Below are 20909 nucleotides of genomic sequence, written 5' to 3' on the forward strand. Positions count from 1 at the left end.
CCTGGATAAGTGACCAGCATGCAGCAGCGGACGCGTATTCAGGTTCGTCATCCGTCCGCGTGAGAAGACGAGAATCGCAAGGATTGATGCCTTTAATCCTAGTGTTGATAATCCTGATTTATTACTATGTTACAGTATTACTACACAATGTTCACTATTTTACGGAGTCGTATCAATTTAAAACAGGTCCCAATAGAAATTTCTCCATTTTCATTTTAGAGACTCCTGCATTTTATTTTTTCATTATATCCGGGCTGATTCATTCTATTTTAAATGCTATCTGGCGAGGACTTTAAGTGAACACAACGCAATTGTTTGGTTGTTTTGGTGCGTGTTAATACTCGGTGTGTTTAAATGGCCTGAACCCCAGCCTAACGGTGCTCGCGTCACGTGTCAGGAAGTCGCAGTCCACCAGCAACTATGTAGGTGAGAAAGTGTGTCAGTAATTGGACAATATGACCAGTTCATTTATCAGGGTGTGCTTGCAACCTATGCCTACCCCCGAGACCCGCCGTGAGGTGCCACAAGCTACGTGGAGGAGCGCTCGAGGACAATAGCAACACGTGCACCATCTTGGCAGCTGAAAGCTTCATGAAGCAAAAAATGTAAAATAAAAATAATGAACGATTGTTTTCTGCGAGGTCATGAAAACGGAAAATTTCATTTATCTCGTGGTTGTTTGAGAATGAAAAATGAAATAACCTCCAGAAGCGTTTAATTCACTTAAAAACAAACACGTGAAAATATTACACAGAAGCTTCCGAAGGCCGGCATCTAGCGGAATGCTCGTAGCCTACGCATTGCACGACAAAAATTAATCATTACTGTAGATCACAATAGGGACGTGAAGCCATGAGAGGAACCTGTTGAACACTCAAGTCCATGTTGATGAATTTCTAAAAAATAATCAACCTTAGTAAATCCAATGAATTGCATTTACGTCGCACAGGCCACACGCTTTAATGCCCAAATGGTAGCAACGTTTCACGCTGAGCGTACAACACAATTCTTTTTCGTCTCAATAACAAAGTAAAATTCCAATACGCCAATTCCAAAATGGAATTAATAGTTTTGAAATTCCAACATAAACAGAAATCTCTTGAAAAAGAAAAAAAAACGTAAAAAAGAAAATTTGTCCTCGAAAAATTATTATTTCCAAATAAATGTATGAATAGAATGGACCTTCGTGGCTTTGATGAAACGTAAAGATTTCTACTGAGAATGATCAGGAAATACCACAGTCAATTTGTGAACACATATTTTCTATTCATAGGAATGAGAAAATTGATCACAACATTCAAAGCTGCACCAAACATTAGCAATTATTCATCATAACCTGATAACAGGAAGTAATGTCATCGTAATCGGACAGGCAAAGTACCTCGTAATAAATCTGCTCTGAATGCCAAGTTTGCTCAGCTTGCAGTGGAACAATTTTTGATATAAGAAATTCAATCTAACCGATTCAATAACTGTAAATTTTTTAAAAATATTCAACAAACTGCAATTCATCCGGTCAAACGAATATAATTTCCCTTTTCATTTTTAAGTTAGCTCAAAATTCGCTTTCACAACACTACAAACTTACATAGTAAATAAAAAAAATTAGTCAAAGAAGGAAACATTTCAAGGGAGCACCTATTAGTTACGCTAGGTATGGCACAACACACTCGGCTTCATCGGTCGCACCTAGGCGTCATGACAACAAAATTTGTACTGAACAACTTGTCACAAAATCAATCTAGGTACTAGCAACTTTTTTTTGTAACAGTGAGACACTTGTATTAATGAGACACTTGTATTGTAACAAAGAACAGTGAAGCCTTATTTACTTATTGCCGGTCAGAAATAGACCATTAATTATTACGTGCATTTAGTCATTTCATCAGATTTCATCCTCAACACGTTTCACTTCAATTTAACATAATGTATAAAATACTTTCTCTAAAGACAATAACCTAACAAACAGCCATAATTGGTATAATTTATGAGATGAAGGAACTACGAGATGAATTATAATTATGAAGGGCCGAGACTGACGGCAGCAGAAGACGTGCCTTCAAGCACCTGTCTGCCCGCCACGTACACGCGCTGGATGTTGCGGTCATCGCCGTTGAAAACAAACTTGTCAACTTTCATCTCCATCGTGTCCTGTAAACATTAAATTCAATATTTCAATTTTGAATTAGGAATTTATATTCCAAGCTAAACATTATAGGCACTTATTTTCTTCGCCATGGTCCTCTGCAAGCTTAAAGTTTTAAATAAATTTTATTTTAATAATTCTTGCCTTTAAAAAGGTGTGAGACACTGAAATCAATCTCTTATTGTTCAACTTATTTGGGCACAATTTCAATCAATCGAAATGAATTTATTTATTCCTAGACCAAAGTGAAGAAGCAGGACCTACTTGTGCAAAAATATCGATCGCCGACCCTGGAGCTTGAACATCTATGAGCAGCGCGTCGAAATCTTTGTCGATCTCGAAGTTTCCAATCTTGTCATCCATGTTCAGTGCTGTGAACACAAGAAATGTGTAAACGAAAAGAACTTGTTTCTACAGACTGAGTTAGACAATTTGCAGTGAAATTAATCCTTCTACTTCAGAATGTGATTAGCCTTTACTACCTGTGGTCCAGAGAAGACGTACACGGACTTTCCTCGATATTTACAGATCTACACAGCCTCCGTTCACAATGATCTTTAACACAACTGATTTCAAAGCATAACAGCTTCAAGAAAATTGTGTACATACTATTATGCATAGCCATTCGATACTGGAAGCGATAAATTCGTATAATAGGACATATATACCGTACAGTACACGTTTTAGATACATGATCGCAAAATTCACTAGGAATGTGATTCTAGAATTAGGTATATAATTTAGCAACATTTTTAAAACGTTATTACAACTATATTACTGGTTTACGTCAACATCCAAATAATTGTTTCGCATCCATACTGAGATGAAAAAGAAATGGCACCCAATCAAGTGAATTCCGTTTTCTTTACTTCAAATCCGGTATAACTGAAACATTCCATGAATATTTGAACAGGAAAAAAATAACCTCTAGCGCCACCAAGCGTGGCCATCTTGAAGGCCTCCTTGTGAGTGACAGGGCAGTAGTCGCTGCCGCGGTCCAGGGACAGCGCGTTGCTGACGTGCACACAGCGCCTCACAGCGTCCAGTATCATGGGGGAGTATCCTCCACTGCAGTCTGGGAGCGACACCAAGCTCAGTACATTGAATAGAGTACATGTAACATGGGGGAGTATCCTCCGCTGCAGTCTGGGGGCGACACCAAGCTCAGTACATTGAATAGAGTACATGTAACATGGGGGAGTATCCTCCACTGCAGTCTGACGATACAAAGCAGTTCTCAGTACATGAAATAAAATACATATAAAAAGTTCCTACAAACGGATCATTAATGGAAAGGGACACAATTTCAACGGCAATAAAATGTCCAGGGAATATACCAGGCCATGCAGGATTAGAGTTCCAGGTTTATAATTCAATAAAGCATTATTATTCAGTAATACTCCTCTGACCAGTTCCAAGTCCGACTTTGATGCCAGCGTTGAGGAGAGCGCGCACGTCACAGAGGCCCGAGCAGAGGGACAGGTTGCTGTTGGGGCAGTGAGCGACGCCCGTGCCCCGCTCTGCTAAGATGCCCACCTCCTCAGCACTCACCCAGATGCTGTGCGCCACCACGGTCTGCACGTGACACCAAATATTAGCTTGATGTGCACAAATATGTTTAAAAAAGATTTTAAAACAAATATGAGATGAATCAGCAGAAAATGTGGTAGGTACACTTACTGATGATTTGTTTGGATTTTGTGGCCAAAACATTATACCGTGCAATATTTCAATACTGTGCAATATTCAATACAATTAAATCCAAATAAAATTCAATTACAATTCAAATATAATACGCAGCACGATTAACATTTTCTATGAAAATTAGAACAACTGGAAAAAAATATGGGTACAACAGAGTTAAAATCGTAGCGACTTTTTTTCTTTAATAAAAACTTGTTAGCAAGTACAAAGACAATAATAGTCAGCTCGCTTGATAATTTTCATACTAAGTATAATAATGTTTTATTCCTAGCTCATAGTCCATAATAAAATGACTTTGGAATCAATATTGTAACTGAGAGTAATAAGAATGACCTTCTCGCCGAGCAGACGCATGCTGTCATAGACCTGCGTGTAGGACTTGGCCCAAGGGAAGAGCTCCATGACCCAGTTACCCTCAGGCTTGGTCTCGCAGAGGTGGGTCTGGATGTGGCAATCGAACTTGGCAGCGAGCTGCGCCAGCGCCGCCAGCTGCTCCTCGGGACACGTGGGCGCGAACCGCGGCGTCACGGCCGGCATCACCAGCGACGACTGCGTCGTGACGGCAACAGAAAATAACGTGAATATTTACCTCAAATAAACTACTGTGAAGTAAAATTAAGGCCGGCATCACCAGCGGCAATAATAACTTAACCCCACAACTGAGACCTACAGTCAGACACCGCGAGCTCAGCGGTGGGGCGCTCAGGAACAATCCCCCTAGGAACGCGAAATCCCATAGGACTTCTGACGAGCACAGACACACGTCAGAAGTCCCTCCTGAGGGGATAGGTATCGTGAATATTTTCCTCAAATAAACTATTGTAAACTAAAATTCATCTCTTTTTCTTGGCATTGAGGAAACTGTTAAAATATGGGAACGGAATGGACATCTGATTGGCGTAGGAATAAACTTAGATAACATTCAATATTATCCGATTTAATTTTGTATTGAAGATAGTATTGAAATTTGGGAGCGAAATATGTTTCATACTCTGCATGAAAACAACTAGGGGGGCCACAATACATTTGATAGTATTGAAATTTGGGAGCGAAATACCTTTCATACACTGCATGAAAGTGCCTCATGCTCTTTACCTGCAAGTTACGGACGTGTTTGATGAACTCTTCAGTCTCGGCGAGCGAGGACTGAAGCGAGGTCTCCCTGTAGTACTCGGGGCAGTTGCGCAGCATGTTTACTTTACCTTGAACAAAATCAGCAATAATGATCATTCAATTCATCAACTAGAACTTGACTGGATTACATCAATTCATGTAAATGATAAATTGAATACAATCATCATATTATGACTTGGATCAGTTGACTCATAACGTGGTCTAGTTTTGAACTTTGATGCAATAAGAAACTTAAACAAGAGAGCATTTAATAATCCTTACACAGATCTTGAAACAGTGCATCTTTTCATTCATAAAATTGAACAATGGATCAGAAATTAAAATCAAGGCTGGGATAATTTCCAAGATAATTTCAAACACCAAATAAACGAATCAAATATCTCACCAACAAGAGCACGTTGCCCTCGACTGTGAACGATATCGGCTAAAATCTTGGTGGCTTCGAGGTGTATTGAGGCGTAGTAAGCGACCGTGGTGGTGCCGTTCCGCAGCAGACGATCCTGCGGGCACGAGGAGAGTTGTGATGTTAGGTGTGGTTAGATATGCATGAGCATCTAGCACACATGGTGTACATGAGCATCAACAATGTAAACCAATCGGCATATGGGTAAATTTCAAAACGGAAGTATATCAAAGATCATTGTGTCACTCAAGCGAACGGAAAGAGAACAATATTATAGGAAACCACGACTGTGGCCGAAGGTTAAGTTCATATCACAAGCGGAATCATAAGGACTAACCACGACTCTGCTGTAGACGTTCCTGGCAAATGCGGTGTCTGAAAAGTTCGCCTCAGTAGGGAAAGTGTAGGTCTGGAGCCACTCTAGGAGCGGCAGGTCTAGAGCTAGACCGTTGTTAGGAAACTGCGGCGCGTGCATGTGAGTGTCTACGAACCCCGGCATCAAGAATTGACTGAAATGCAGGAGAACTCTTAAGATATTAGTCGCGTGGTTTATTAGATACCTACCTGTATAATTTATAGGACTGGTACTAATACATTTATTTCCGCAACTACAAAACGTAACTGTATTGACCACAATTATTTTTTGAAGCTTGGTTTAACAATTCAGAGGCGTAACAGTACACTTGAGCGTTTGAAATTGAATTGGGGTCTACGTGAGTATGATACAAGACATCTTCAGATACTTCAATTAACAGAGAATAATAAGAGATGATTGCTACAAATATTAATGAATTTAATAATAAAGTTGCCTCAACGTGTATAGACATGGAAATATTCAAACGAATAAAATTTAATCTTAGCGACACTAAATAAACGAGTTCTTGACTGAACTTTATACAGAGGCGCTGGTCTGCTCAAGTTTCCACAGCAGTTAACTCCCTAAGCGAATCACATTAGTGGAATAATCAGGAGTGAGGCACATACTTGTATAATTGACTGATGTGTGGACGTACTTGCTGTTGAGGAAGAGAATGTTGCCCTCCGTGAAGCCATACTCGGCCTTCAACTGCTCCAGCTCTTCCACGTTCTCCATGAATTCGATCTGGAAACAAGAAACGGAATATAAACAAAACCAAGATTTTACCATCAATAAAAATATTTAATTTTATTGTTGAGTTTAGAAAACTACCAAATAAGATTCCTCAAAAGTAACATACAAAATAAAACTGGACATTCAAAATGCTCGGCGGAACTGCGAACACATACCAGACGTTTTTGTCATAAATGTTCTTGCGAAGCACCGAGTTGCGCGCTGTAATTTATTGTAAGAATATATGCTTGCAGTTTGAAAGAAAACATAAGAATTGCAGCCATTATGAAGAGTGAGTTGCATCACATAATACTTCATTACAACTTACACGTGGTTTGACGTAACAAAACATTCACGGAGTCTAACAGCAACGGTTTTATTAACAAAATACGGTTACTAGATTTCTGCTGGCCTCCCGCTCAATTACCAAGGTACTCTCCTATAGTAACAATATTTCAGAGACCTTAATAAATAAACAATAAATAAACAACAGAGACCTTTTATTGAAAATTTTAGCTGTTATTCACAAATGAAGGGAAAGGTTGAACACTGAGGGCTAGCAGTTACAACCTTGCCGTTGATGACGCCGAGCACGGAGTTGTGCAGCACCAGCAGCGGGTCGGCGTCCGTAGAGTGCACCAGCGTGCCTACGAACACCTCCATGTCGGGACGGGCTTTCTGTCGTGAAGATTAAAGACTAGTGTCAATAGAAAATTATAAACGAAAGGATGAAGAAAACATGCGATAACTCCGTATAATAAGATAAGATATAAGGAACAGATCCAAATTGATACATACTATATTTCGTATCTATTATTCAACACATGAAGATTACACCAACCATTTTATTTTGGCAGTTCTCCATGATGCGATAGATGGTACTTTTGCTGATATTCGGCACTTCAGGATTAAGAAGCAAGAATTTACTACGAGTTTCTTCAATGGTCATATCCTCCTTCTCGGAGAGAATGTCCATTATCCGCTGCTCGTGGACATCGGAAAGTTTTTTCTTCCTGCCCGTGGATGTCTTTCTTTGGATGCGATGTTCCTTACGAAAAACTTGCACTACCGACGATACTGTCGACTTGGCCAAGTGCATAAAATCTGCGACTTCTCTTATGGTGCGTTGCTCGTTGAAGAACAAACTGAAATGCGGAGAAAAATATGACTAGCTAAATACTCAGAAGCTTAAGCCTTCAAAGGAAAAAATATATAACTCAGTACTCACTGCAGTGAGTGACAGAGAGCGCATTTTTTCGTCGACGAAAACGTGAAGTCACGGACGGACGGACGGACAGACAGACGGACGGTCATGACGAGCACAATAGTGCATTTTTTCCATAAATGAAAAAATGCGCTAAAAATATCTCTTAAATAGTTTAAGGTTTAACCATTTAAAGCACCCAAACTTATAAGCACGTTCTTGCGTCCAAGTATTCGCAAATCGTTTAAAAAAATATAAAAAATGAGAAGACGTTGATGATGAGTTCATGATCAGACCAAATTCAAGTCATATTCTGCATGCCTAAATACAAATTTTTTCGATGTTCAAACTAAAATCTAATTCGTCTATTCACCATTTTCAAGTAATAAGGATATTGTGCCGTAATACTAGCGTTTTGGTGAATCAAGCATCCTTGCTTTACCAACCGCCGGCAAGTTCACAAATATTCTTAGCAAATAAGTGCCTCCATTAGTATGTATAAGTCAGCAGCTGCTCATGCTCATAATAATAATGCTAATAATGCTCAACTAATTACCTAACCCAATAATAGAGCAACTATGGCACCACTGAACTGGTTAAGGGCAGAAGATACTAAACTTAAATGCATACCAGAGTGAACACAAACATCAGCCACAGCCACGCCATAAACGCATAACATGAGCATTATATAGAGATATCACCATTAGAGGTGACACGAGTAGTGGTAGCATGAGCAGTGGTAGAAGTTGTGGTAGCACGCGAGAGCACAATTAGTGGTGGCACAAGTATATATGCATAAATGGAGCTGGAACAATTAGTGGTAGTGAAAGTAGTGGTACCAGTGAAAGTAGTGGTACCAGTGCAAGATAGTGATATAACGAGTAGTGGTATATATCACTAGCTAGTATCACAAGTAGTGTTATCACTAGCAAGTAGTGTTAGCAAATCAAAGTAATTACTAAAACATGAATATTTTATTGAAAAATTAAGTGGCCAATGCAGTAAGTACAGGATAAAACTAGGGCATTTTTAAGCCTACTGTCACCGGACGATCACCGCTACACTACAGCCCGTCAGAAGGCGCGAGCTCAATGGCCGAACGTCGGCAGCTATATTTTGATCAAAAGATACTTCTATAAAAAGAGTTTATAATTACCACATAAGCTTCTATTGCGTTTGGTTACTCTTCATTAAAATTTGAATTCACATGGACGAAACGTAGTTTTTATTTCACAAAAATCACCAGATGAAGAAAACGTTAATAAGATAAATGTTACGATTTATTATAGTATCAATGAAAGTTTCAAGGTGCAGCTACTTAATCCACCACTGGGGGCGGAAGATCACTGCGAACTAGTGAGGGGAGTCAGCTTAGGTAGAGCCTCACTGTAGGACTGACTAGGACATGACTGACTCTCTGACGCCTAATGAATTCAATTAATGAATACTGGTAATAAAATAACTGATAATAGTGAAAGATCTGTCGTTCACAATTTGATCACAGATCAATCGTCCATATGATACGTTGAACGCAAAATACACCTTCAAATATATTACAAACACTGATACATAGATATGAAGATGTTTGCAACGCAGGTCAAATATCTAGCTCTCAACTCCCCACGATTGTGACTGTGCTACACTGAATTTTACTGTCTCGGTTTAAACGACAAAACTGCGGAACTTGGCCTCAATTATCAACTCGCTTGATCATAGTCTTTCTTTTCAACATATAAAACGAAACTACAGAAAAGTATAATCCTTTACAAATCCCAACCAAATTTTCAACTGAAAATAAACTAAAAAACTGCAGTTCAATATGAGAAATAGAGTTAATCTGAAGAGCGAGGAGCCCACAAAATTGATCACCAGCCCAAGTAAGCTCTGCTCGGACAGTGCAGGAACGCAGCTGTCGCAACATCCCGCCTCCTGCTCAGGGCCGACGGGTTTTTTCTCACGCGCGACCTTGTGCTTGTCTGGCGTGCGCTTATCGAATGCTACTCCTTGTGGTGGAGTTCACACGCACTTCAGTGTATATCATTGTGACGTACATACAAACGAGGCCTTCAATGTTGCAGGTGTACATGTGAGGTTTAACTTGCGTAATAAATTTGCAGAATACTTACGATGATTAGGCGAGAAAATTGAAATTTCGATATATAAAAAATAATCGTACACGAGAATGATGTAGAAGCGTGACGTTATAGCACTAAAGCTTGAAACTGCGATATTTTCAGCACGACCACGTGCGTGCATAAAAACTCCAATGCGGCGCAAATGGCAACTTCCTTGCACTTCCATTTGCAATGTCGTATGAATGCAGGCCAGACTTGTATTATTGAAAGAGAATTAGCTCGGTTCTCACAAAACTATTTTACGTAAGAATAGATAATAGAGAAGGAACATGCAATAAGCATACGCAGCATACAATAAAGGAGCGCATGCTGGGAGACAAACTTTACACCAGGACATGACTTTTATCATTATTATTGGCGAATAAAAGTAATTAATCATTAATTAACATTAATATATTCGTTTCCGTTAAATATTCGTGGAAAGAAGCTAGTAATAATGCCCAAGAATATGTCCGACAATGCCACGGCGAATTTAATTAATAAATTAAAATGGCAAATCACAAAAGTAGACATAATTACGCCAAATAAAAAACAAACTGCCAACAATTATTCAGAAGTACTAACCTGATGATCATTTCACGCTCTGCAATGGACAGCGAACGCCTCTGTCTGGTGGCCTCCTTGCCTGCCAGCGGCATGGGGTCTTCCAAAATCCCCACAGTTGCCTCTATCAGCTCCTGAGCCTCGACGCCGTTAGAGGCTGTGCTGCTCAGGATGACTTCGCTGCCGCCGTTCGCGGTGCTGGCGCCGTTACAGAGGCCGCCCGGCAGCGTAAGAGTTGCTGTATTCAGCGCCGCGCCCGCGCTGTCGTCGCTAGTACCGTCATTGGCCTGGTGGAGGAATCGGGACGAAACTTAAACGCCATGGATCGCAATCCCATCAACTCGTAGGATTTGCTTAGTTCTTTTCTGAAAGCTTGTTATGTAGACCTCAACACATAGGTTTCCGAAATTTGCTAGCGTTAATTATCAATTGATTAAAGAAATACTCCATGTAAGCTTTTAGCCATTCAAGCTGTAGCTGGATTGGACGAGAGAAGGAAATGTGGTAGAGCAGCAAGACGACACATGGCGTATAGATTGACAAGAAAATCAACACATTCCGCCTCTCAAAAATCATTGAAGCAAACAGAGAGAAAGACGGGAATAAGTAGACACTTTAATGAATGAGCGGTTCAATCGAAAGAAATGAATTTTCTGCACAGGAAAGTCTCAGATCAAAATCATATCAGTACTTCATATATCAATGACACAGCATTTTTCAGTAAACCCAATTTTTCGAAACGACCATGAACGCATAGAATCACTATGAATAATTTTTTTTACCACTGTTGATCTTGAATTTCTACGCTTATTCTGAGTATCGACGAATCATGCGTACAAATATGCGTGAATGACAATCCAGAAACCTGTTGATGCAAACGTCTTCCACTACACAATTAATGAGCTTTGCTTCAACACGAAAAGTAATCAGGCGGGACGTTTTCATATCGCAACAACTGATTATATAACTAACCTTGAACATTCACTTCTCTTGTTGACTCTGAGTCCATTTGAAGAAATTTATTATTCCGATTGAAACACCTGTGGCCTGCCAGATTGAACACTTGTAACGTCCAGACGCAATCGATGTTTGTCAGCACAAAGCGCCTTTGTTCGGGAGAACATAAAGACGGGAAACTTAAGTACTAGTCGAAATCTCTATCAACCTAGAGGTAGTAACGATGTCTTTTTTATTATTTATACCAGGGATTCGTTTGTTGGAATTGAATAATGTTTAAGTAGCCTTCGGCATAAATTTGATATTTGCAACTATAATAAAAAATGAATAAATTGGGTATAACCTTTAATTGGGTATGATGTCTAAGTAGCCTTGATTTAAATGCTGATCATAAATACAGTTATAGAGATTAATTTCTGCAACAAAAAGCAAAGAAGCCAAGGGCGTTAGTTACAACAACGGAGTTGGGATAGCTACCGCAGAATTTTTATGACTTCTTCTTTTCAATTACAATTTTTCTTATGATAACTTCCTGTCCGTATAGCGAGATCAAATCAACGACACTTCCATTAACTTTTTCTTTATTTATAAATTCTTCTGATGAATGAAATTTCCAAAGAATTAACTTCAAATTACACACGATAATAATTATTTGCTAGGTTTTAAACGCAGCACACGATATTCCATCTAATTGCTGAATTCAATGACAAGTATTTCGAGTACAATCAGTCACTGTAGCCACACATCTCACTTATAAGAGCCTGAGGCTCTAATGGACCACACATCTCACTTATAAGAGCCTGAGGCTCTAATGGACCACACATCTCACTCATAAGAGCCTGAGGCACTAATGGACCACACATCTCACTCATAAGAGCCAGGAGCCATACTTTCAAAACTCGCTAACTTAACGTAGGTAAGTACTTACGCTCTATTCTCTTATCTATGATTGGTGGATTTTGCTGGAAAGGCCGTCAATAATTGGCTTATGAACTTCCGATCTCTTAATTTTTTTTAAAGTATAGGCCCCGGGTCGTCTGTGATCCTCGTCAGGACTCTTGTCCGCGAATGACGATATTGCCAAAAAATAACATAGCCAAAATCACCACCGCTTGTTTTGCAGTTCTGCGACAAATACGTAGCGTCAGCCGCTGTCTCTCGAGGCCCTCGTGGACACTCTATGGGCTTCCGACCACGGCACTTACTGAATCGCAATCCGTGATGAGCGCTGCTGCGTGACTCGTGCGCAATAAGCGAAAATTCGACCATGTGACACCAATATTGCGCAATCTTCAATAGCTGTGTGTGCAGCAACGTACGCACTTCAAGGTCGCTGTTCCGACGTTCTGATGACTCCACGGTCTCTCGCCTCCTTATCTCACGGAATGCCTGCAGCGCGTGTCGGATCTGCCTTCTAAAAGACGAATGCGTTCGTCATCTACCGTCGGCTACAGAGCATCCTCGTTCACCGCTGCCATAACCAAAAACAGTCTGATGGCTTCCGTAACATCGGCTCCTTCAATCAATAATGATTATATTGATGAGTGGGTAAGTTCCAAGTCGATGTCGGCGATGTGGATGAAGAAGAGGATCTGACCAAACACCGAACAGTGCGGCACTCCGTTTTTCTCGATTTCGAGTTTCCAATTGTAATAGCCTGTACTCCTTCCGTAAGGAAGTATGCATGCTAACAGGCTTCTTCCTACCTCCAGTCGCCTTAGATTTTTGATGAGCACACCATGATCAACTTTGTCAAAAGCTTTCGTAAAGACCACGGATGCACGTCAATGCCAGCTCCCTCCTCCAGAACTACAAGACGGTGGTGGTGCTCCAATAACTGTGACAAATAGGAGCGATTTCGTCGAAAACCGTACTGTACAGTTCCGCATCTTCTATACCTATATTGAACTATATTGAACAAGCTTTCTGGCCGCTACTTTCTCAAACATCTCGATAACCTGTGAGGCCAAGGTTAGGTTAGGTCTGTTGCCTTTGGTGAATTGTCGTTATCAGTCCCACTTAAAGGCCCACAGGAATAATTCCCTCCATCAACGTGGCCTTCCAGAGCACTGTGAGGAGAGCTATAAGTGTTCCAACGCACTTCTTCAGCAGCATTGCCGGAACTCCTCGGCAGCTTGTTCCACCGTCTTCTGCGAATCCAGTAACCTGCGTTGTTTTCTTGAAGAGCCCTACGAGTCTCTGTCTCCTCAGATCACCAGTGGATTGCGCGCGTTTTCTCATGTGGATTCGTCGGTCTCACGGCACGCTGTGAACTTCAGGGCCCGTACTTCTCGGGGTTAAGACGTATACAAACCTGCACTAGTTTCTAGCAAAGTTTTGTGTAAATTTCAGCAGCATTTCATTCACAAAACTTCGACCTCAAATTGACTTCGGCGATTTCGTTTTTAACTTCCTTCCACTCCGTTCTTCGATGGTGGAAGTTGAGTCCAGCCAGTTCCTCTTAGGGTATAGTCCTGGGCTGACTCTTGGACACAATACCCCAAGAGTCCATGGGCTGACTTTTGGGGTATAGTCCTGGGCTGACTCTTGGGGTAAAGTCCTGGGCTGACTCTTGGGGTATAGTCCTGGGCTGACTCTTGGGGTATAGTCCTGGGCTATGGGCTGACTCTTGGGGTATACGTAGTCCTGGGCTGACTCTTGGAGTATAGTCCTGGGCTGACTCTTGGGGTATAGTCCATGGGCTGACTCTTGGGGTATAGTCCTGGGCTGATTTCAATTCCAACTGTCAGATCCACCATCACAACGGCCAACAACACATCTCACCCATTCGAGCTTGAGGAACTAACGGACCACATACGTACCTCACGCATTCGAGCCTGAGGCACTATTGGACCACACATTTCACACTAATGGGCCACACATCTCACACTAATGAACCACACATCTCACACTAATGGACCACAAATCTTACCTTGGTCTTGATCTTCTTCTTGGGCGCGAGGTATCGGTCGATGGGCTCAAGGAAGCGATTGGTTGGAGCCTTCATGCCAATAAGCCCCTTCTGTTAGTGGTAAAATACAACATCAACTTTCAAGAATTTTGCCACTGCAGCAAATTTTTTTCAAGTCAAAAAACTTGGACTGTGTAGGTACATCACATTTGACTTTGAGGAAGGTCTCTTCACACCACCATCAACAATGGCAAAAATTGTACCTTTAGTAATCATGCCTGAAACTTTTGCCCAAGAATGCCAGATTCACATACATGACGTCATTGAAGAAGATTCTTGCTAATTGTAAATCAAGTAATGGCAGCAAAATCAACAGATTATTGCAACAGAATTAAAATTCTTTGAACTGTACGTCATAAAAGTAAAAACTAAATGAAATTTTGACTTCGAAGTTAGAACGAAGGAGAAGTTGAAAATCTCTTACCTTTCCTCTCTCCAGTGTCCTGTAGATCGTGGTTTTGGAAATGTGTTCAAAATGAGGATGCATTTGAAGGAAACGGCTGCGAATTTCGTCCACCGACACATTATCGCGTTCCTGAGATACAAAATTCGATTCAAAAGGTATCATGGGGCATATTATGATTAACTTTTTAATGAGGGATCGAATAAACGATCCCTATTTAACAATACATCGTGAGTCACCGAACCCATAGTAGTCTTCTCACAGATATTACGCACCCTTCAGAGAAATAGGTGCTTGTAAACAACTTCAAGATTACAATTTTCAATGTGTTATTAATTAATTTGCATCAAAAATCAAATAGCTTCCATTATATGAATTTCTCGTCTCAAGTCACTTAATAATATGAAAAATACAATTCCTTATTTCGCCAGCACATCTATCATTTCATAACTATGAACTTTAGAAGAGAAGAACCACACGGCAATATGATGATCACCTGGGACATTTCAAAGAGCTGGTATTCCTGCTGTGTGGTTAGCCTTCGCTTGCGTCCTGTGGCGGTTTTCTTGTGTATCCTTCGTTCCTTTTTGAAGACTTGCACCACAGACATGACCGTGGACTGAGGCAGTCCCATGTAACGCGCCACCTCGCGGGACGTTTTCTTCTCATTAAAAACTAAATCTATGATCATCTCGCGGTGTGATGCTGACAGACGTCGGCGTTGAGCGACCTGTATAAACAACACATGCACATGTAATTAATGAAACTCATGTAAAAAATTCGTCACAATTGAAAAAAATGGCCTGAAGATGGTTTTCTCATAAGCTAACAACTTTGCATTCCATCCATCAATATCTGGCGTTATAATTACCCCAGGGAAAAATTCGGTAGCATGTAAGAAGTTTTATTGTTCAAGTTTTATCGTTCAAGTTTTTTATCGTTCAAGTTTTATCATTCAATGGGTATCACATTCAGGTCTCCAACCAGAGCAGGATGTTTTGACCATATCCCACCTTTACATTTTTGCTGTCGTTTTTAGTTTTCTTCTTAACAGCAGGAGCAGGAGTAGCAGAAGGTGAAGCAATGCTTGAAGGCACAACAGTGGCAGTGAAGAGAATTGACTGCTCTCCTAAGATCTCAGTCTTATTTACAATGGGGAAAAATTTGTGATCGACTGCTTGTGTTTCCGGACCGCTTGGCTGCTGCTGTTGAGGCTGAATGTGTCTCTGTTGATCATGCTGTTGGGCTTGCTGTTGCTGTTGTTGTTGTTGGGTAGTGTGATGAAGTTGAATATGCGTTTGCTGTTGCTGTTGTTGTTGCTGGTGCTGCTGTTGTTGTTGTTGAGGTTGTTGAAGATGTTGTTGCTGCTGATGATGTAGATGTTGATGGTGGTGATGTTGGGCAGGCTGGTGGCGTAGATGAAGGTGTTCATCGGGTAATCTTACATGTATTTGTTGTGTATGATGCCCTACTGAGAGCAGGGAATCTTTGGAGTCCACTACAGTGACCAGGGTCTGGCCAGAGATGGCACCTGCATGGCCATCAGAGATATCTGCCTCTGTCACGAGTGTAGTTGCAGAGGCTAGTGAAGACCCTGTGAGCCCTGATGCAGCACCAAATTCATCGTGAGGTACAGCATTGGCCATGGTAGTGAGGTCGCTCTGTTGGATACTGGTTGAAGCAGAAACCAAACCAGCGCTGAGAGCCACAAGATCGGAGCCTGTCACCGGGTTGGCCACGGGGTTGCCCACAATGGGTGTGGCTGGTGAGCCTGGCCCAGCCATCCAGAATGCAGTGAATGACTGCGAGGTAGACACTGATTCATCTCCTCCAGACATCTGTAATATAATAGATTGATTAGAAAAAACTGTTTTGAAGGTGAAAAAATCTTCTAGAGGATTCAAAAATTATAATTCTCATAACAATTATCATTTAATCTATGATTGTTTAAAACATTTGTTGAATTAAACAAATTGTACATACCAATATCAAATAAAATGCTTGATGGTTACGGTATGAGGCCTTTGATTGAACTAAGAGGTTTAAAATAACAGAAATTCAAGCATAATTATAGATTGAGGTTTTAATGTCCCCTCCAGTAAACATGGTCATTATTTAAATTAATAACGAGGCATGTGATAGCCTCATTATTAATCAAGATAGCTGTATATTTGTAGCTGTATATTTGCCTGTATAGAATTTGGAAATCCTTAGCGGACTTCAAATACCAATGACCTGGCAGTGAGTGTGAGTGCAGTCTGCACAGTGGTAAAGGAGAGAAATGTTTATTTACCATCCCAATGAATGGGTAGGCCCCCAGTTTTAATGTCCATAGGATGTTAAATGAAATTTGAGCTAGATATAGCAATTAGCTATAAATGAACTGAGTCTAAAAAATTCCTCATTTGCCAGTTGCCACTATGTGACCATAATAATTAGAGTTTAAAATGGCCAAATCATTCATATAAATACAGAGCATTGCACAAAATGATTGCACAATGAACAATTTTTTGTGCATATCATGGCTCAGGTCACAATGTGTGAGGCTAGAATTAATATTACCAGTCTAGTGCCAATGTGCCATGGCACTAGACAGACTACCTAGTACTAGTACGGTAGTACCTACTAAGCACAGGGCATGGCTTTCAATGTTCAGATATCATCATATTTTCAGGTGACTTACTGATAGTGACTGGCATCTTTGCAAAATTTATTATGCATCACAATCTTGAATTGCAATTGGAAACCACTATTGGTTCCAACTTCCATGTTGATGGTAAATAACTGCCATGCAATTCAATCCTAATATGCTGGCTTTGCATTGAGTTCCTAATCATATGATGTGGCTGGCAGTCTGGCACTAAATTTTGTGTCATCTACATTATATAGGTACCACATCTTTTGCAGTCATAAATTTTGAAGTAAACTTATAGTTCATGCATAGTGGCAGAGCAGAGAGTTTTTTAGACTCTTCCTCAAGTTCATTTTTGAGTCATATAAGTAGACCAGTAAAGTATCTTGGATACCAGAATTATCATACATAAGAAATCTGTTGAAATCTTGAGTAAATGAGGAAGTTAAAAATGAACTGATTCTAAAAACTCACTGGTTTGCCACTATGAGTTCATGACGGAGATATTAACTGCTAATAAATTAATGCACTTCCTCAATTGTGACATCAACATTGCACTTTTTGCCACACTTCACAGACTCACAGTAAGTAAGGAAGTGTATGTAAGTGGGGTCTTGAGGAATGGAGGGTTGAGAAAGAGGACTCAGACTCAGAGGAGGGTGGGAAGACGTGTGAACGTGCCGAATTGTTTTAGTACGTGGTTTTAATTTTTTGCGATTGTCAAATTTTTATATTTTTTCTTAGGACAGCTGTGAATATGGTATATTTGAACTTTTTTGTTAACATAAGAGTGTGAACTTTTAATTTTTTGATGCTAGTAAAAGTTTTTTAGGCAGCGTGTATGACCGATTTAAAGGTCGTGACCGTAGGTCACCAGGCACCCCAATTCCAATTCCATGTAAATAAGCTTTAATGTTTAAAGTTCAATTAGGCTCATCATAGGCCTACATGCTTGTAAGTTGTAAGACAATGATTTTCAGCCTAACATAACAATTGAAATAGCCTCAATTCTCATGTAAATGAAATGTTTGAAAAACAAACTATTGAAATGCAAAAATAAAGTTTGCCTCAAAGCTTGATTGCTTGAACATTATTATACATAAAACATTCAAAGTTTCAAACAGCTAATAGGTACAAACAATTCTAGATTTGATATTTTTCTGTATTTTTATTTATAAAGAGTTGTACTATTACTACTTTTCAACTAGAAAAATGAAAAATTTTACATTCTAGGTAATCTGTAAAATCATTCTAATACCTAACAAAATAAACAAATAAGAAGCCTAGAAGGTCAGAACAAATTTGTCTGTAACTGTGTAAAGTGTAAAGATTTTAGATACAGTTCATATTTAGTTTCTGCTGAAGCTTAGTCCCCATCGGCATCGTATAATTTTTTTCGCTGCAAAAGCAAAAGTGCCTGAGCAAGTTAGCAACCAATTTCATAGCATGCTGAGATTGTAGCCTAAGCAGCCGATGTTCCCATTTATCAAAGAATTTCCATCATCACTCATCCGTTCATCGTAAAGACTTAAACATGATTTTATACAAGATTATGTGAAAAAAACCTTAAGCAGTTTCAAAATCGTATCTGTAGTGATTTACTCTATGGACCCCATTCAATTTCCCGTGATTAACTTGTCAAAAAATCTACCAACATTAAAACAAAACAATATTCCAACGGCAACAGACAAGCCATGCTCTATTGTGATCGAAGAACTAACAAACGTTTGTTGAAGAACAAAATAGAGAGAGAATGGAACGATATTTACTGAAACGTTCAGCTAACGTTTCATATTGAACTCGACAACATAACTATCTAAGGAGAAAATGTTCAAGTCAACAGTGATCATTTCGGAAAGATCGAAACAAAGAGAAATTATCTTACCTTTTTCTTATATATATCGATAAATTGTACTCCAATTGAGTCACCAATTATATTCAGTCAATCTTTAAGCATTTAAATAAATAAAACTGGTGTTTTGAACCTTTCTAGTGAACTACAAATCACATTTATTTGCTGAACGATGCAATGCACTTCACTCGGTAGCCATATTGGATCGACCAGACGCTGCTGTGTGAAACGCGGCACGAAAACAGATGAAATTCGGACAATTCAATTTTTTGTGCCGTTTTTGAATCTTGATATCATGGATGTTGAAAAAAATTATGTCCTCACAAATTGTTTTCCTAAAATAAATTGCATGTATTCCGTAGATGTTCTCTAATTTTTGTTTAGAAAATAGTTCAACGAGGCACTACGGTATTTCAATTCATTATCCCATGTTGCCCATGCACAAGATTGTACATTGCATATTCCTTTATACTTCAGTATTCGTTGACGTGTTGAACATCAGAAGCAAAACAAATTCACTGCAATTACCGATATTCAAAGCTCGATATGGTGTGAAATAAAACTCCCATTCCCATGCAATTAAAAAGTAATTTATATAACTTCAATAATTCAATGGTTTCAGATACAAAAGAATAGTTGCTACTGGGCGGATGTAAAAAGATTTGTTTAAAAAATGACGTTTTTCAGTTTTTGGTTAATTAATTGTTTGGTTACGGTTAATTATACTAATTTGGCATGATATCTATCTAATTGTGAGTGACAGAAAAATTTATTCTCTGGGATGCCAATTTGAGGCTTACGTGTAGAGAATGTTTAACTTATGAAACGTTTAAAAATTCCATAATATTGACGTTGCCGCAATGTACAGGGGTGCGCCACAGAAACTTACTTATTTGAAAAGTCAATAAAAACAAAAGTACTTCAGTTATTGTTTTAAATTTTTTTTTATTCGAGAAAACAGTATCACAAATTTTTTTTCATACAGTTTTGAAAATTAAATCTCATGAATGACGGCCTCCATTGTGCATAGCAACAAAATCGCGTTCAGTTAATTCTTGCACTACAGCAAATTTATTTGAGAAACTTTGAGAAACAAACTTGGGAACTTTCCCCTTCAGATGCACCCCCTCTCGCCCCTCTACCCGACCAACTAACCGCACAGGAATTTTTTCAAATAAGTAAGTTTCTGTGGCGCACCCTGTATTATTAACAAAAATCAATTGACGTGCGCACACGCTATCCACAATAATCATGCCATGCTCATGAGTTATTACAGATATAAATTTATACTATCACTATTTTTATCTAATTTTTTGCGAGATTATATGTAATCTCGCAGAAATTAAATGCCATTACAAAAAAAAAAATTATCGTGAAAGAGCGTATACAGACAGCTGCGTATAGAAAGCGCTAAAAAAGTTAGTGGAGTAACGGGAATAAAAAATAAGATACTATTGAACACATTTTTCGGTGATTAAAGACAACCCCAAATAACTTGATCCTAACAGGAACTCGAAAACACATTTTGATAGGCAAATAAAACTTTGAAATGCATTTTATTGTGTAGGAAGAACTCTAAAATTTAGCCAGCACTTGGCTAGCGTAACGACTCAGCCGTTATGGATAGTCTCCATGTAGTTGACTGCTGCCGTCATGAGGCGACCGCTCGTTTAGCTAATACCCGTCACTTTGACACCGGCTTTAGTTTATGAAGTACTTCTCTTTTCCGTAAAGT

General features: G+C 39.5%; 1 protein-coding gene across 1 annotated transcript; it reads right to left on the minus strand.

Annotated features, from left to right (window-relative positions):
• Positions 1-757: 757 nt before the first annotated feature.
• LOC108665544 lies at positions 758-19384 on the minus strand. Its single transcript, XM_018152309.2, has 17 exons — positions 19208-19384; positions 15704-16528; positions 15187-15420; positions 14712-14822; positions 14249-14338; positions 10381-10646; positions 7319-7622; positions 7048-7155; positions 6401-6489; positions 5725-5896; positions 5370-5484; positions 4946-5052; positions 4184-4399; positions 3556-3721; positions 3072-3221; positions 2411-2517; positions 758-2151 (listed from the first exon to the last, which is right to left on the minus strand). Exons 2-17 carry the CDS (start codon positions 16526-16528, stop codon positions 2020-2022), a joined length of 3192 nt encoding a protein of 1063 aa, XP_018007798.2. The 5' UTR covers positions 19208-19384; the 3' UTR covers positions 758-2019.
• Positions 19385-20909: the final 1525 nt, after the last annotated feature.

This window comes from Hyalella azteca, unplaced genomic scaffold, assembly GCF_000764305.2.
Source record: "Hyalella azteca isolate HAZT.00-mixed unplaced genomic scaffold, Hazt_2.0.2 contig7978, whole genome shotgun sequence".
NCBI lineage: Eukaryota > Metazoa > Arthropoda > Malacostraca > Amphipoda > Hyalellidae > Hyalella > Hyalella azteca.

Bases quoted from the DNA above. Each gene is read 5' to 3' on its own strand.
- LOC108665544 (XM_018152309.2), bottom strand. From the start codon at position 16,528: ATGTCTGGAGGAGATGAATCAGTGTCTACCTCGCAGTCATTCACTGCA. The intron at 15,421-15,703 runs GTGGGATATGGT...TTGTTTATACAG, and splicing joins ACGACAGCAAAAATGTAAAG to GTCGCTCAACGCCGACGTCT. The intron at 5,053-5,369 runs GTGAGATATTTG...ATTTTGTTCAAG, and splicing joins AGGGCAACGTGCTCTTGTTG to GTAAAGTAAACATGCTGCGC.